The 18,343-nt window shown below is 42.6% G+C and overlaps 1 protein-coding gene across 1 annotated transcript in view; it reads right to left on the bottom strand.

Moving 5' to 3' along the window:
* Positions 1-18,021, bottom strand: part of Alkal1 (ALK and LTK ligand 1) — a 33,231-nt gene extending 15,210 nt beyond the window's left edge. The window contains exon 1 of the mRNA XM_021175929.1: positions 17,838-18,021. Within this exon, the coding sequence (XP_021031588.1) occupies positions 17,838-18,021 (184 nt within the window). The remainder of the gene's footprint in view (positions 1-17,837) is intronic.
* Positions 18,022-18,343: the final 322 nt, after the last annotated feature.

Genomic DNA, 18,343 nt, shown 5'->3' with positions numbered 1-18,343 from the left:
AGTGGGGTGGTAGATAGAATATATTTTTAAGATGTATGGCAATAGGGTATAGACTCACCTTCTGATACTGTAAACACTTTCTTTTATGTTTTCTTAGTCATGGTGTTTGTTTGTTTATGTGTTTTATGGTGATAGAAAAGGAATTAAAACAACACAATGTCCAAGAAGCAAAAGTTTGTGTTTACTGGTTTGCTGAGGGCCATGTAGGAAGAATGAAAAAGGTCTTTAGAACTCGTGGAATTTGGCTCATAGTCACCACTGCCACCATGGATGTGTGTGCAACCCTGAGGACCATGTGTCCTGAGGACTTCAGGCTGTTATGAAGTTCTGCTCTGCTTGCTGCCTTCATGTCCCTCTTGATCTAAGAATTGTATTGAAACATTAACGGGGCTCCCAGCCCCTCCCTGGGCAGTATGACTGCCACTCAAAATAATAATGCTTGATCTCTTTTAGGAATCGCTGCTGGAACATATTAAAAATTCAATCATCACCCTAGAGAAGAACTTAGAGATATATCTTGTCAGCAGTGACCACTAATCTTAGAAAACAGTTGGAAAAATAAAATTATTAGTGAAGTTAGATTGAGATGTTTTTGCTACTGGCTTTGATGTAGCAACTTTTAGGGAAGAATTTAAAGTTCAGAAAGGCACACTCTTATTAGTTAAACTGGGGACCTTTTATGGTCAGGGAAGAAACTGACTTGACTCTCATTGATGATTGATTTCTTATACCCATTTTTTGCCCTTAGCTTCCTGATATGATTTAATAAGAATTGCTGATGAGTAAGTGTGCATTTTGGAGATTTAAAGTAGATGCGACTGATTTTTATATACAAATTTAGATTTTGATTCTTTTAAGATTCTTTTTAAAAAATTTTAATTTATTTTTAATTTATTTTTTACACTCCATATTCCATTCCCCACCCCACCCTCCAACTGCTCCACATCCCATACTTCCTCCTAACCCTACCCCATCTCCACACGGATGACCCCACCCCACCTGACCTCCAAACTCCCTGGGGCCTCCAGTCTCTTGAGGGCTAGGTGCATCATCTTTGAATAAATACAGTCCTCTACTGTATGTGTGTTGGGGGGGTATCATATCAGCTGGTGTATGCTGTCTGTTTGGTGGTCCAGTGTTTGAGAGATCTAGAGTGTCCAGATTAATTGAGACTGCGGGTCCTCCTACAGGATTGCCCTTCTCCTCAGCTTCTTTTAGCCTTAATTTAATAACAGGGGTCAGTTCCTTCTGTCCATTAGTTGCGTGCAAATATCTACATTTGATTCTCTCAGCTGTTTGTTGGTTCTTTCAGAGGACAGTCATGATAGATCCCTTTTTGTGAGTGCTCCACAGTCTCAGTAATGGTGTCAGGCCTTGGGACCTCCTCTTGAGCTGGATCCTACTTTGGGCCTGTTGCTGGACCTTCTTTTCCTCAGGCTCCTCTCCATTTCCATCCTTGTAATTCTTTCAGACAGGAACAATTATGGGTCAGAGATTGTAGCCTCCCACAAGCCTGAAGCAGGCTGAGCCAGAACTTGACATTGCTGCCACTAAGGAGATTACTTAGGGTGGAGCCTTCCTCCCTAGATCACTCTTGTTCAGACACTGTTGCTGTTCCTCTTAAAGATACTGCTACCTGCTGAGAGGCCCCAGGGCTATTCCAGAGACTACACCCTATCCTGCACGTCATCACCTGCAGCTGGTTCCAGGCTCCAAAGATGAATTGGCAGGAATGGGTTTTCACCTCTCCTTTATAAAGCTTGTCCACCATTAAACGTGAACCTTGAGCAGACTAGTTGTCTTGGTTCCATTATTTCTCAACCTGCCTAGGCTCCCTCTTTTCTTTCAGTTCCAAAATGCCTTCTACGCTCGAACCCGGACTTGTGAGCCGTTGCCCAGCCCCAACAAGAGATGTGACTGTGGGATGGCAACCCCATCCCTCATTCGATGTCCTGCCCTCTTCTGGAAGTGGGCTCTGTAAGTTCCCTCTCCCTGCTGTCAGGTGTTTCATCAAAGGTCCCTCCCTTTGAGTCCTGGAAGTCTCTCACTTCCAAAGTCTCTGGTGCATTCTGGGGTATCCCCTAACCTCCTATTTCCTGAGGTTGCCTGTTTACATTCTTTCTGCTGGCTTTCAAGGGCTCCAGTCCTTTTTCCTCACCCAATACCAAATCAGGTTCCCCCCCTTCCTCTCCCCATCCATTTTCCCTTCCCGCCCCCCCCCCCATGGACACAACCCTGGAAATGAAAAACCTAGGAAAGAGACAGGAGGTACAGATGCAAGCATCACCAACAGGAAATTAAAAAAAAAAAAAAAACAAAAAAACAAAACAAAACAAAACAAAAAAAACCATCAGATCCTACTACAAAAGGCTTTACTCAATAAAACTAGAAAATCTAGAGGAAATGGATGGCTTTTTAGACAGATTTCACATACCAAAGTTAAATTAAGAGCAGGCAAACTACCTAAACAGTCCCCTATATAGTAAGGAAATGGAAGAAGTTAGTAAAAACTTTCCAACCAACAAAAGCCCAGGGCCAAATTGCTTTAATGCAGAATTCTACTAGACCTTCAGAGAAGAGCTAATACTAACACACCTCAAATTATTCCATATGTTAGAAGCAGAAACAAGATAGTCTGAATTGAATAGAGGAAAAAGTGGGAAAGAGCCCCAAACTCATTGGCATAGGGAGAAATTTCCTAAACAGAACTCCAATGGCTCAGGCTCTGAGATCAAACATTAATAAATGGGACCTCATGAACACGAAAAGCTTCTGTAAAGCAAAAGACACAGTCAATAGGACAAATCAGCAACCACAGGATGGAAAAAATCTTCACTAACCCCACATCTGATAGGTTAATATCCAAAACATATAAAGGAACTCAAGAAGCTAACTTCCAAAGGACCAAATAACCCAATTTAAAAATGGGGTACAGAGCTAAAGAATGCATTCTCATCAGTGGAATCTTGAATGGCCAGCACTTAAAGAAGCATTCAAAGTCCTTAGTCATCAGGAAAATGCAAAGCAAAATGACCCTGAGATTCCATCTCACACCAATCAGAATGGCTAAGATCAAAAACTCAGGTGAGAGCACCTGAGGATGTTGTTGAGAATATGGAAAAAGATGTACACTCCTCTATTCCTGATGGTATTGAAAACTGATACAACCACTCTGGAAATCAATCTGACAATTCCTCAGAAAATTGTAAATAGACCTACCTGAAGACCCAGCTATACCATTCTAGGGCATATACCCAAAAGATGCTCCATCATGCCACAGGGGCACATGCTCCACGATGTTCATAGAGGCCTTATTTGTAATAGTGAGAAGCTGGAAACAACCAAGATATCCCACAATGGAAGAATGAATATAGAAAATGTGATATATTTACACAATAGAATACTACTCAGGAATTAAGAATAAGGACATTATGAGTTTTGCAGGCAAATGGATGGAACTAGAAAATATCATCCTGAGTGAAACAACCAAGACCCAAAAAACATACATGGTATGTACTCACTAATAAGTGGACATTAGCCAAAAAAATACAGAATACCTAGGATACAACCCATAGAATTTAAGAACTTTAACAAGCAGAAAGACCAGTGAGAATGCTTCAATCCCACTTATTAGGAGGAAGAAAATAATCACATGAGGCAGAGAGAGGGAGTAATTTGTGTGGGAGAAGGTAAGGAGAGTGGAAAGGGGAAACAGGATTAGGTACGTGGATGGAACAGACAGGCTAGAAACCCAAAGAGCCAGCAGAATAAATGGAAATAAGCAGCCTCAGAAGGTGGGAGGTAGGGAGGCCCTCTAGAAAGTACCTCTAGAAAGTGGGAGGTAAGAGACTCCCAGGACTCTGTGGTAGTGACTTTAAATGAAATTCCCAACAGTGGAGATAGGGTATTTGAAGAGTCTACCTCCAATAGATAGACAGGGCCTCAAGACAAGGCCAACCTACAGTCAAATTTTCTGACCTAGAAGTATTCCTATCAAAAGAAACTGCAGGGACAAAAATGGAGAAGAGACTGAGGGAAAGGCAGTCTATGGGGAGACACCAAGGCCTAACACTATTACTGATGCTATAATGTGCTGACAGACAGGAGCCTAGCATGGCTGTCCTCTGAGAGGCCCAACCAGAAGCTGACTTAGACACAGATACTTATATCCAACCATTGGACTGAAGTCAGGGATTCCTACGTTTGAGGTAAAGGACTGAAGAAAGTGAAGGGGAGAGGGACTCCATAAGAAGACCAGCAGTCTCAACTAACCTGGACCCCTGGGAGCTCCCAGACATTGAGCCACCAACCAGACAGCATACACGAACTGATCTGAGGCCATATATAGCAAAGCCTGATCTGGATTCAGTGAGAGAAGATGTGCCTAGTCATTTAGAGATTTGAGGCCCCAGGGAGTGGGGAGGCCTGGTAGTTGGGGAGTATCCTCTCAGAGTCATTGGCGGGGGGGGGGATAAATGGGAAGAGGAACTATGGAAGGGAGGACCAGGAGAGGGGGCAATGGGTGGATTGTAAGTAAATTTTAAAAAGAGAAAGGTTTAATTGTGTTTTGTTTTTATTTTCTAGACTTGTCTTTTGAAAAAAAAATCAACTAAAGTTTAAATGAGTATAGAGTTCATTTATATTTGTCTACAATATAATAAGTGCATTGCATTTCATGGCATAAATATACATCCTTTGAAATTCAAACCACACACACTTGTTGTGTATATAAGTGCCTTAGATAATTAAACATAATGTTTATGCCATCTAGAATAAAATATACTACTTATAAAATTTATATTTAATCATGTTTACTTATAAATCACCATCATAGTAATTGTAATTCCATTAGCCTGACCATGACCAAGAGTACATCCACCTCTGACTGCATTTCTTCACTGAACATGAGAGGGGGGTCAAACTACTTCTGAAGAGAGATCAAATACTGTCAGGCTTCATTTTAGTTTCATTTGAAGGTGGAATTTATACTACAAGGAAGTTACTTCTACTTTCAGATGTAGGGAAGGAAAAATTGGTCCTAGGGAAGGCCAGGAGGAACCCTTTCAGTGATGACAAATTCCATTCTACACTGTGGTGGTACAGGGACATCCTTTGTTAGGAAGCCATCTATAGAAGCTTCTTACATATTTCCTTGAAGATGGGGAGGAAAAGGAGGACTCCTTGTCATCAAAGCAACCTTGGATCTACTAGAAACTGTAGACCAGGGATTGGATAAAGAGCTGAATTGGATGAACAAGGCCAGGGCCAGATGCTTGATTCAGGAGGGAGGGAGGGAGGGAGAGAGAGAGAGAGAGAGAGAGAGAGAGAGAGAGACAGAGAGAGAGAGATCAGGAACATGTGATTACCAAGGTCACTTTTGGTATCACTGGGGCAGGATTCTACTTCTGAAAACACTGGCCTGTGCCATTATCCAAAGGAAGCCTAGTGAAGCTTCTGCCAAAGTGAGAATAAAATGTGCTTTGTTTTTAGAGATGCTTTGCTTTAGGGATTTGTTTAGTCTGAGGAAGGGTTCATCATCTCCTGGCCTTGTTCCCATGGAGGTAATGGGGATGTAGGGTCAGCAGGTGTTGTCTGATGGTGAACCAGCCCATCAGAGGTGGAGTCTCCTTGGTTGCTAATCAGGTAGTGTAGAGCATGTGCTGTTTGTCCATCTACCTTTCTCTCCTTCCCTGTAGCAAAGCTAGACAGAGAAAAGCTCTAGCTTCAAATGAGTGTTTGTCCCACAGTGCAGGGCTACATGCAGGATGAGGGGCTAAGTTCAGATACTACTCTGATACTCACTGTATTTAGAATATCAAGTGCCAAAGGATTTCCCTAAAAATTCAAATTTAGACACACTTTCAGTTGACTTTTGTCTATTGTGAGCATTGTCTTTTCTTAGAACAATGAGGATTTTAACACTCAAGCTGCTAACTAACAGTGGTGTGCTTTGTTTTGTTTTGTTTTTTCTTTCTGGATGTCACCTGTTCTTGAAAAGAACAAATGGTTCTTTCCAGTTCCTCAAGTTGGTGGTTTCACCTTCTGTGGCTCTCCAGCACTTCAGCTGTTTGATGCTTTGGGGTCGTCTGCTTTGTAAAGTTTCTCTTCTTTTCTGGTAGTTTTTTTCTCTTAATTGCCTGTGGGGTTTTGTTTTGTGTCTGTAAACACTTTAGATTGTACTTTATATTTCTAGTGAAGCCCCTGGCCCTCACTGTCTGTGCACGTCTGCTGTAAAAGTGCCTCTTCTCTCTGTAAGGTTTTACTGTGCTCTGTAAGGTTATGACTTTGCCCTAGATTCCTACATGAAACTAGCCATCTTTTCTTTGGAGAGGGGTGTCTTTAAAGGAGCACCTCACTCAGTTACATGAATCTGTTCCTTTTGAGTTTCCTTCGTCATTAAAGTGAGAACCATTTTGTGGTTCACTGCATTTGAATCCAGTTTGCCACCATCAGCCACACTGTCTTCAAGAATGGTGTCCCAGGCTTCTTAACTGGTCAGCAAATATGGAATGATTGTAGGTCACTTTTTAAAATTGTGACAGCTTTTCTGCACATTCTTAGTATGTTTTCTATCTATTCTGGTCACCTAGTCTTCCCATAGTTCAGCTTCCTCTAGAAGCTTTTTATGACTTTCTTGAAGTTGGTAATTCTCATTCACAGTAATACCTATTGATCTTCTACGTCATTTTTCTTTAATTTGAACTACCCCGAGCATCATTTTGGCTTCAGCTGCTTGTAATCTGAGAGTTTCAGCTTGTCTACTAGTGACAATATCCTTTTCTGCATACCAGCCATCAACCTGTTGTTTTTTTTTTCAGAATGTTTAGACATCTTTTAGTTCTTTCTCTAGAAATAATATATCATCCTGTTTTAATGTGGAGCCGTCTGTGGTGGTTTGAATAGGGTTGGACCCAGGCATTAGGCACTATTAGGAAGTGTGGCCTTGTTGGAGGAATTGTGTCACTGTAGGAATGGGCTTTGAAACCCTAGATGCCAGTCTTCTGTTTGCCTTCAGAACCAAGAAGTAGAACTCTCAGCTCCTTCATCTCCATGTCTGCCTGAAAGCTGCCATGCTCCCTCCTTGATGATAACAGACTGAATCTCTGAACCTCTGAACCTGTAAGCCCATCCCAATTAAATCTTCTTATAAGAGTTGCCTTGGTCATGGTGTCTGTTTATAGCAGTAAAACCCTAAGATACCTTCTCTCAAGTGTCTCTCCATTTGCTTCCAACTTTCTACATCTGTTGATTCTTCACAGATGCTTCTAAGCCTCCATGGATTTTTTTGTAAGTAATTCAAACTTTTTCAAGTAGCTCTTGTCTTTTGTCACATTTCCCTAAATGAGTCCTAAAAGCTCTAGAACAAGTACCTTTCTCCTTCCACATGAAGCAGCCTATTAATCAGTGGAAAGAGAACAGTAAACAATAGTGACACACAGGATCAGTTTCCCTAAAAATTAGGGACTGTCCTAAGGTCTTCACAAAACAATGGCACACTTTACACAGTTCTCCCAGGACCAGCACCAGTAGGGTTCTGAGGCATCCCTGAGCTTCTGTGTGGTGTCAGGTAGTTGCATAGGTTGTTTGGGCCTCTGGTGCCAACTGTACCTCAACACAAAACACAGCCTTGCCTTCAGAAATGAATACTAGGTGACAATGGGGAAGGCTATCTCTACCTATAAACAGAATTAGAAATGCACATTACGGCACCTGACTTTATATGGATTATGGGGATTTGAACTGAGTTCCTCCTCCTGCTTGCACCCACTGAGCCCTCTCCATTGGATGCCTTGCAATTTTCCATTTAATGCTTTCTTTTTAAGTTTTCATTGAGTTATTGTATGTATATGGGTGTTTTCCCTATGTGTATAGCTGTATATCATGTGCATAAAATGTGTGCCCTCAGATGCCTTAAGAGGCCATTGGATCACCTGGGACTGGAGTTGCAGACAGTTATGAATCACCATGTGGATGTTGAGAATCAACCCTGTGTCCTCTCTAATAGCAGCAGTCAGTGCTTTTACCACTGAAATACATCACCAGCTTCCATCTTGGGTGGCCATAGGTATCCAAACACTTCAAAATTAACAGTAAAGATAAAGCCAGAGCTATTGTGCTTCAAGTTCCTACAGATAGGAGGGAAACATCACCTAGCTACCTGTCTCCTAAAATCAGTAATGATCTTAGAAATTTGCACCTAAACATTTCTTACAGCCATAAAAATGAAAAACAAAGAAGAAAATGTATAATTAAAATGGAATTTTAGGGCTATGAAGATGGCTTAGTAGGTAAAGGTGTTTGCTGCCAAGCCTAATGACCTAAGTTCAATCAATGGGACCGACATGATAGAACTGACTGCCACAAGTTATTCTTGGAGTTCCAGATGTGTGCTCCACCAAATAAACACTCATGCACATGCATGCACACATAAGTAAATAAATATAATAAAACATTTAAAGGAATTTGAAAACCCTTAACTTCCCTAGGTAATTTCCGACTAAAAAGTAATGTTCTGGGGAGAAAGAAACAACACTGGGTGATTCTATCAACTTCCTGCATGGAATTTCTCTACTTTATAGTGAGATAAATGGGTCTTTCAAGCAGATAACTGTTACTGCCAAAACCACTGTGAATGGGGAGAAATCCATTCATGTAAGTGAGCTCTGGCTGCTCATAATGAGTGTTTATGATCAGAGCATCTGGCTACTGGGCCCAACAGACAGCAAACATCTGGTTGTAGTGCCTGCCAAATACGAAAGTGGAGCAAAATCATATGTATCCTTTCCACCTTGACCTCTTCCCACACTAACTGTTTTCAGTGAACCAAATAGCTATAAACTATTCGACAAATAAAATATTAACACATGGTAAAACCAAAGGGGATGGACATCCTTGTTTGATTATAGTAATCATTTTCTATGTAAGTGTGCAGCAAAGCATCAGGCTATGAACCTCTGTCATGTTTAATAAAAACGTTTTAAGAAAGAACCCACATAAGTAGTCAGGGTGGCACATGCCAGTAATCTTGGCACTCCGGAGGCTGAAGCAGGAGGACTGGAGCTTAAGTTCAGCCTGGACTATATTGCAAAACTCTGTCTTAACCAAAAAGAAACTACACCTTCCACCTTGGTAACATGTAAAGTAGCAAAAAATATTTTCATCATTTCATTCAGACGTAATTGTTCATCACCAGTTACTGTAGTATGACTGTCTAATTGGACAGAGAGACGCCTTACAGATTTATAATAAAAGAATGTGGATTATATAAAAGAGAATTCCATTATTGTGAAAGTGTCAGCAATATCCAATATATTTAGGATTTTTTGAGATTTTTAAATAAATATAACTATGAGACGTGTTTAGTTATTTTTGAACATAGAGAGAAATAAAGGAAGAAGGATATGATACTGGAAAATACATACTAACTCCTCAACCCTGCTCCCTGATGCACAATCCTAGGAATCTCCAAGATGACCCTGTCTTTGGCATGACTTGAATAAGGACTAGAAGCCTTCAGAGTGCTTCAGGATTGGAAATGGTCTCCAGAAGCAAGAGGAGACGATAAAGGGCTGGTCTCAGGGAAGGGAGGAGAGCTAGGGGTTCAGTTGAACACCAAAGATGAGTGATTAAATCAATCCTACACCAGTGATTCAATAAAACCTCCACAAACCCTTCATGATGGTGAGATTTTGGGGGCTTGCAGATAGCTGGGCACATGGAGAGCAGTGGAGGGCTACTTCTACTCACAGGGCATGGAAGTCAGTGACTTTCCCCAGCCTTGATTTCTTTTTAAATCAATTTTTATGATAAACAAACAAAGGTAGTACAGTGTTTTCCTGAATTCTGTTAGTTGGTCTAGCAAATTAAATCACTATTTAGCAGTTTATTGAGAAAGTTAGACTGGAGTTAGCACTTGTGCTGAGCACTGGAAGTGGAACTAGGAAGCTGTCTTAGGGTTTTACTGTTATGAACAGACACCATGACCAAGGCAGCTCTTATAAGGACAGTTAATTCAGGCTGGCTTACACATTTAGAGGTTCAGTCCATTATCATCAAGCCAGGTGCACGGCAGCATTCAGGCAAATGTGGGGCTGGAGGAGTTGAGAGTTCTACATCGTCATCCAAAAGGAGACAGGAGAAGACTGTCTAGGAGCTAGGAAGGAAAAAGCTAGGAGGAAAATCTTAAAATTCATACCCATGCCCTTCTGGTAGGCACCAGCAACAGGTCACTTTGGGAGCAGAGTCAGCCGACACCCCCACGGTCCCTAGAGGACTCTCCATGTGATCTTAGGACCACTGACCAGACAGCTCTACGCTCCTCAAAGGAGACATCACTTCCAGGCACTGTAATACACCCAGAATCTTTGACAACAGGATCCCAGGATAAAAGGAGCTTGGTCACACCAGTATTTCAGGGTCTCAAAGGAAGTGGACTGCCAAGAACTCTGACACACCCAGAATCTCAGGTTCACGGGAGCCCACAAACAAAGGTTCACAGAGAAAGCTGGACTCTGAGGAGTCCTGAATCAACTAGGATTATAGGAATGAGAGGCTCCAATCAGATATACTGAGGACAGCAAATACTAGAGATAATCAGATGGCAGGAGGCAAGCATAAGAACAGAAGCAATAGAAACCAAGGTTACTTGGCATTATCAGAACCAAACTCTCTCACCATAGCAAGTCCTGGATACACCGTCACACCAGAAAAGCAAGACATCGATCTAAAGTCACTTCTTATGATGATGATGGAGGACATTAAGAAGGAAATACAGGAAAACACAGGTAAACAGCTAGAAGCGTTTAAAGAGGAAACACAAAAATGCCTTAGAGAGTTACAGGAAAACACTACAAAACAGGTGATGGAATTGACCAAAACCATCCAGGATCTAAAAATGGAAGTAGAAACAATAAAGAAAACCCAAAGGGAGACAACTCGGGAGATAGAAACCCTAGGAAAAAAATCTGGAACCATAGATGCGAGCATCAGCAACAGAATACAAGAGATGGAAGAGAGAATCTCAGGTGCAGAAGATTCCATAGGAAACATGAACACAACAATCAAAGAAAATGCAAAATGCAAAAAGATCCTAACTCAAAACATCCAGGAAATCCAGGACACAATGAGAAGACCATACCTACAGATAATAGGAGTAGATGAGAATGAAGATTTTCAACTTAAAGGGCCAGCAAATATCTTCAACAAAATTATAGAAGAAAANTTCCCAAACCTAAAGAAAGAGAAGTAGATCAAACTCAGGGGTGAAATCAACCAAGTGGTTCTTTGAGAAAATCAACAAGATAGATAAACCCTTAGCCAGACTCACTAGAGGGCACAGGGACAGCATCTTAATTAACAACATCAGAAATGAAAAGGGAGACATAACAACAAACCCTGAAGAAATCCAAAACACCATCAGATCCTTCTACAAAAGGCTATACTCAACAAAACTGGAAAACCTGGAAGAAATGGACAAGTTTCTAGATAGATACCAGGTACCAAAGTTAAATCAGGATCAGATTAATGACCTAAACAGTCCTATATCCCCTAAAGATATAGAAGCAGTCATTAATAGTCTCTCAACCAAAAAAAAAAGCCCAGGACCAGATGGGTTTAGTGCAGAGTTCTATCAGACCTTCAAAGAAGATCTACTGCTTGTGGACGTTGTACATCGTGGTGCGCACTAGGCTCCGCACCACGATGTACAACGTCCACAAGCAGTGGAATCACCATGCCTGATCTAAAGCTGTACTATAGAGCAATTGTGATAAAAAATTGCATGGTACTGGTACAGCGATAGACAAGTAGACCAATGGAATAGAATTGAAGACCCAGAAATGAACCCACACACCTATGGTCACTTGGTCTTTGTCAAGGGAGCAAAAACCATCCAATGGAAAAAGACAGCATTTTCAACAAATGGTGCTGGCATAACTGGCGGTTATCATGTAGAAGAATGCGAATTAATGCATTCTTATCTCCTTGTACTAAGGTCAAGTCTAAGTGGATCATGGAACTCCACATAAAACCAGAGACACTGAAACTTAAGAGGAGAAAGTGGGGAAAAGCCTCGAAGATATGGGCACAGGGGAAAAATTCCTGAATAGAACAGCAGTGACTTGTGCTGTAAGATCGAGAATCAACAAATGGGACCTCATAAAATTGCAAAGCTTCTGTAAGGCAAAAGACACTGTCAATAAGACAAAAAGGCCACCAACAGATTGGAAAAGGATCTTTACCAATCCTAAATCAGATAGGGGACTAATATCCAATATATATACGATTTCGCTGAAAGGACCCTGACATAGCTGTCTCTTGTGAGGCTATGCTGGTGCCTAGCAAACACAGAAGTGGATGCTCACAGTCAGCTATCAGATGGAACACAGGACCCCCAATGGAGGAGCTAGAGAAAGTACCCAAGGAGCTAAAGGGGTCTGCAACCCTATAGGTGAAACAACAATATAAACTAACCTGTACCCTCAGAGCTCATGTCTGTAGCTGCATATATAGCAGAAGATGGCCTAGTAGGCTATTATTGGGAAGAGAAGCCTCTTGGTCTTGCAAAGTTTATATGCCCCAGTACAGGGGAACACCAGGGACAAAAAGTGGGGTGGGTAGGGGAGCTGGGGGGTGGGTGCATATGGGGGACTTTTGGGATAGCATTTGAAATGTAAATGAAGAAAATACCTAATAAAAAATTGGAAAAAAATCCAGACCCACAGTGACACACTTCCTCCAACAGGGCCACACCTCCAAAGAATGCCACAGAGACCATGGTGAGTCACACATCTCACACAGGTGTACACTTGAACTAGGCTGCAGCCCTGGTGCCTTCCACACCACACTCAGAATGCTACCACACACATGCACAATACCCCCACAGACTCCCCGCCCCCCAGAGTCAAACAAGTTTCCTTAAACAGGTAATCCCTGCCTTTCTACCATGGCTCATTCCCCCCAGACCAGTTGCTTTCTTATATGGAATCTTCTCTTCTGTCAGCACAGGCTATCACACCTAAAAGGTGATCTATTTGGAGTTAAATAAACACTATACTTCGTAGTACATTTTCAAGGTATCTTGATTTTGTATTTTCCCATACTGCAACCCTAATTAACACCAAATTTAATCTTCTCTGTTCAGGACTAGGTTAACATTACTCACAGTCAACAATCAAAAATATCAGCTGTTATGAATTGAGAGTAGGTGTGTAGTAAAATCACCTGGAGTTGGACCATGTCTGCACATGGACAGTATCAGGATTGAGCTGGATTTGAGAACAGCAGCTGGTGTCCGGTGCAGATTAGACTGTGTGCTGCTTGTGCAGAGCAAAGCAGGTGCTTTGTAATGTCACAGAAGACTTCCATTTTGACTGCTGCAGCAGAAGAGTATGGAATGGCAGTTTGTTTTTACCATTGAGTCCAAAATGTGCAAACAAAATCCCATCAGGCAAAGATAAAAGAAGCATATTGAAGAACACAGCTGAACGATCTGGGAAGGGTGGAAGAGGGATAGCATCTATACAGATGAGCCTGTGGCTGCCACAAACCAAGAAAATTGAAACTCTCAAAAAGGTAGGAATGTCCTGGAGAGGGAGCAGAATATGCCCTCAGTCGTTGTAAATATCTCAGTGAAAAGCACATCATTCTACCGAGAGCCTCTTGGCCTTATCTGTCTAATTCCTAGTCCAGCCTTGCCTTTGAGAGGACTTAGGACTTCTGGAAAAGTCAAGAGAAGCTAGGACAGATTTATAACTCGAGAGGTGCCACATCCAGCATTCTTAATAAAGAATGCCATTTGCAATTGTTTAGAATAACCTCTCTAAAGGGATCTTGAGTTTCTTTTGAGGCTCCACCATAAACATGGGTTTACACTTATACAACCCCTCTGAGACTCTGGCTTTAGAAATTCTATAGAATTAATGAAAGTGTGTATAGTTCACAAAAGGGGAAATAATAACTTCAAGTTTTTTTTCTTTTATGCTTCTGTTTCTTCACATTTTAGGACAATTTCTTTCTGATCTCAAAATCCTCCAATTTCTTTCCAATCCCATCACAGCCCATTTTCAACTTTCTGACCTTGTCTACATGCCAATGCATGAGCACCTAGGACCTCCTTTTATGACAGTATTCGGGGTATGGTTCCATTTGTGCTTCTTCCTATTATAGTGATGAGCTGGTATCAGAGGTCAGGAAGAAATAATGAAGAAACACACGTTTTAATTCTCACCCAAGTCAGAAGCAGGATTATTGTAAGGGGTACAGAGACCATTTGAAGGTCCCAGGAGGTGGGAAAGACAATAACATGGAACAACAGATTCCAGGCATTGGAGGCACCAGTTGTTAGCAGAAGTGAACCAAAGAATGACAAACAAAAACATCACAGTCAAAAGTCTGTCAAAGTGACCTCAGATATTGTTGCATGCCTAATTCAATTGGAAGATGAATTCGTGAATGGTAGACAGGCTCTATGGAAGAAGGGAAGGACATAGGTGGTTAATCACCAGTGTTCCTGAGAGTCAAGCAACCTACCACCACCACCACCCCTGATCAAACAATTCTAAGGAAGGAATCCTGGCTGGGAACTCTTGTCCCAGGCTTTGTATTTACTGTACCTTCTGCTTAGGAATGGCCCTCCCACCTCCAGCCTTGCTTCTGATTTAGGAAAGGAAGCTGGCTAACTTACTGAAAAGGAACAATGTACAACTCTGTGCTGTGGTACTGTGAAATACATCATTGGCCTTCCTGGTGTACAAATCAGAAACTGCTTGGAATCTTGGCAATAATAGTGTGTTAAGAAGAGACTGAGGACTGGCAGCTTCTGAATAGCTTCAAGATAGGTCTGATGGATTAGCTGATCACCAGTACCCAGAGATTCAATCTTATTATGTAATAAAGCCACCACAAAAACTCAAAAGCACCAAGTTTGGAGTTTTTGAATAGTTGAACATAAAGATTTACTGGGGAAGGGGTGGGGTGGGATGTTTGCTCACCCATGCCCCTTCCCCTATGCCGTATCTACTGTGCATATCTTCACATTTATGAGCCACTGCAGCAAATTAGTGGAAATCTGAGGAGATAGTATGGGAACCTTGATTCTTACTTAGCTAGAAGCTCAGAATCACAAGTAAAACCACCCAGAGATTGCAGTTGGCAATGGAGGCAGTGACAGTCTTAGAGACAGTCCTCAGCTTGTAGGTTCTGACTCTCATCTTCAAGAGATGGTAAATGCCAGAACCAAGTTAAATTAGAACCCCAGCTGGTGTTTACTGCAGAACTGCTTCTGTGGTGTGCAGGAAAATCCACCACAATGCAATGCCAGAGATGGTCTGTGTGGTCAAAGTACCAGAGGAGAAGCTGCATTTGAGGTAGTTTTTACAGGTGCAGAAAGAATTCCAGAACGTAAGCCTAAAAACACAGGCAGGGACACAAGAGACTTCTGCTACTCTCACATGATTACCCAGTGGGAGTTCCAGGACATTTTAAACCACCCCTGAACTTGTTTTTTTTTTTTTTTTTTTTTTTTTTTTTTTTTTTTCACCAGCTGAGGCTGGGTAATATCACAGGTTCTACTTTAGACTAACAGAGGGCAACTGCAGGCTTGCTCAACATGGATGACAGTCCTTGGCCTCGAGGACTTGGGAGAAGCTTCCTCCTGGATGAATTATGACCATTTACTGCTCCTATAAGAACTTCCAGATGGGAACTTGTCTTCTCTGTATTCATGTCCTTGTTTTTCCTTGATCCATGTCAAGAATTCCATTCATAGACTCAGATGTAACCAGTCACCCTTTCTCTCCCCATGTAAACAAGATACAGTAATCAAAAGATGAGGCCACCTCAAACAGCTGAAGAAAGCAATGAATTTTGAGGGTGAGTCATAGCTCATTTTCTTTCAGGCTATACGGTTTTTACATCTTCTTTGTCATTTGGGAGGAGTATTGCTGGTTGAATCTAGGCCCGCGTGTGTTCTAGGATATAGTTCTACCACTGAACTATATCCCCCAATTTTCTTCAATGTCTTTAACCAGAGAAATCGCATTAAACTAAAACAAAACAGGTAAAATTCATGTATTACCATAAGTGATTTTGCAATTTGATGTTTTTCTCACATTCCTTTTGTATTCTAAAGCAACACTAGTACCTAAGATAAATAGTTTTGTTAGCAATAATTTTCAAGTCAAAGTGTATAATAATGTGACAACATCAAGGTATGCCTCCCCATACTGAATGCCCCTACTGCCTTATCTGGAGAGCTTCCCAATAAATAGGTTTGGTCTATACCCCCTTACTAACCTTCCATGTCTGTCACTTCCTTTGCTTCTCTCCCTTCCTGGCTCACTCAATCTGTGTAAGTGCACGCCCCTACTCTCTCTCCCTCAGACATGCTGTGAAGGACAGACATACTTGTCTTCCTATCCATCTTCTTGATCTCAGTTCTCTGCAAGATATGTACCTTGGGAAGTAATTTCTCACTAGAAGCTATAGGGTGACTGGGTATATATTTATATCATAACTGGTAAACTAGGTGTGGGTCACCTCTTATCCCAGAACTTGGGATGTGAAGTCAGGAAGATTTCTGCAAATTCAAGGACAGCCTGAACTGTAGATTGAGTTCCAAGTAGTCTGAGCTACGGAGTAAAACTTCAAGACAAAACAAAACCAGAGAGAGAGGGAGAGAGAGAGAGAGAGAGAGAGAGGAGCTAAGAAATCCTCACCTCTTGTTTCCTTTAAAGTGAAGCCTGAGCTACTTATGGGAGTATATGCCAATAATTCTAAGGCTGATCCAGGAGGCTGAGAAGCAGGGGCTACAAAGTGCGACTCTGCTTCAGACAAAAAGGAATTAAAATGAATGGAGGAAGAAGAAAAGGAAGGAAGAAAATAAGGCTCAAGGAAGGAGCAAGAGAGAAAGGGAGAGAGGGTGCAGAAGAGGTCTTGGGTGCAGTGGTATAATTGACCCAAGCCAGCCCTGTGCTTGCTTTGTTCTCTCAGCAAGTTCAGTGAAGGCCAGGGAGACAGGCCCTTTGCTCCAGCTTCCCCTTGCTCTGACTACAGGCTTATGCAAAGATACTCCAAAGTGGCTTTTCTCTTCCTCACCACCCCCTGCCAGCCTCTTACACTGTTCCCAGCAGTCCTTTCTCTACACCTCCTGTCCCCCAGGCTTTCTCCCTTTCCTTTTCATTCACACATCTCTGTGTGTAGGTGTCTTGCGGTACTGGTACTCTATCCTGACAACTTTCCCTACCTTCTTCCTAAGCATCTTGATAGCAGGAATGTCCAGACTTGACATTGGAAGAGATTGTAGCGTTTAGGGCCCATCTAACTGACTCAGGGGCACAAAAAGATCAAACCAGCAGCAGCTGTGGCAGCTTCCTGAAATTCCCACTCCAGTCATCTATTCCCCGGGACCAGCTTGAAGTGGGAAGAAAGAGGCATTCCAGAATGTTCAGGTGCCCGAGGAATGCCATGTTAGTTAAACTGCAGAAGACCCAGAGAGATCTCTGGACAATGATCTATTGTCAGATACATAGATTGTCCATCATCCTGGAAGGCAAGGCTGCAACCCAAGTCTTTCCACAGTTGGGTTAATGTATTTCCAAAAGACCTCACACAGGAATGAGGCATATAAAGCTGATTTTTTTTTTTCCCCAGACGAATTTTGTTGTTGAAGTCTGAACCAAGAGTCAACCTGTTATTTCCTTCCCAGGGAAACGATGCCTAGGAATCTACAGGTGTCCACCCTCTGTTCTGCTTAATTTAGCCTTCCTGATACCAGCTTGCCCAGCTATAAGAGTGATCAGACTGTAGAAAGGGCAGGTCAGGAGTCATACAGGGCTTACCTGTGCTCCGGGAGGCTCTGGGAGGCAGGCGAGTCCCTGTCACAGGGAGGAAAATCTCTGGCCTGAGCTCAGCGGCACGCGCTGCCCAGCGTCTCTGGGGCTGCCCCTGAGTCCCAGGCGGGGACAAAGCCAGCGCCAGCAAAAGCAGTGCGGACACCCGGGTGCTGGGCTTAGTGGGCCACATGGCCTCGGTGTCCGGAGCTGGGAGCAGCAGGCTGGTGCGGCAATGGGACTTGGAGGCGCGGGTGACTAGGTCTAAACTCTCTAGGGCGCTGGGCGGGGACCGGAGGCAGGGCGGTGCTTGGGGGACCAAGAGAACCCAGGACGAGGGCGTGTCGGGACACAGGACCCTCCGGAGCACAGGCAGCTTCCCGGGGGATCCTTTCCTCGGCTTCAGGATGTGGGGCAGAGACCGGACCAAGTTGCGCCGCCAGTCGCAAGTTCCTTCCGGCTCCGTCTCATGCCTTAACTGTGGGTCTCTAGGTCATGGCTTCCGTTGGTCCATG

The sequence above is a fragment of the Mus caroli genome, chromosome 1 (assembly GCF_900094665.2).
Source record: "Mus caroli chromosome 1, CAROLI_EIJ_v1.1, whole genome shotgun sequence".
NCBI lineage: Eukaryota > Metazoa > Chordata > Mammalia > Rodentia > Muridae > Mus > Mus caroli.
This window is presented reverse-complemented; position numbering and strand designations above follow the sequence as displayed.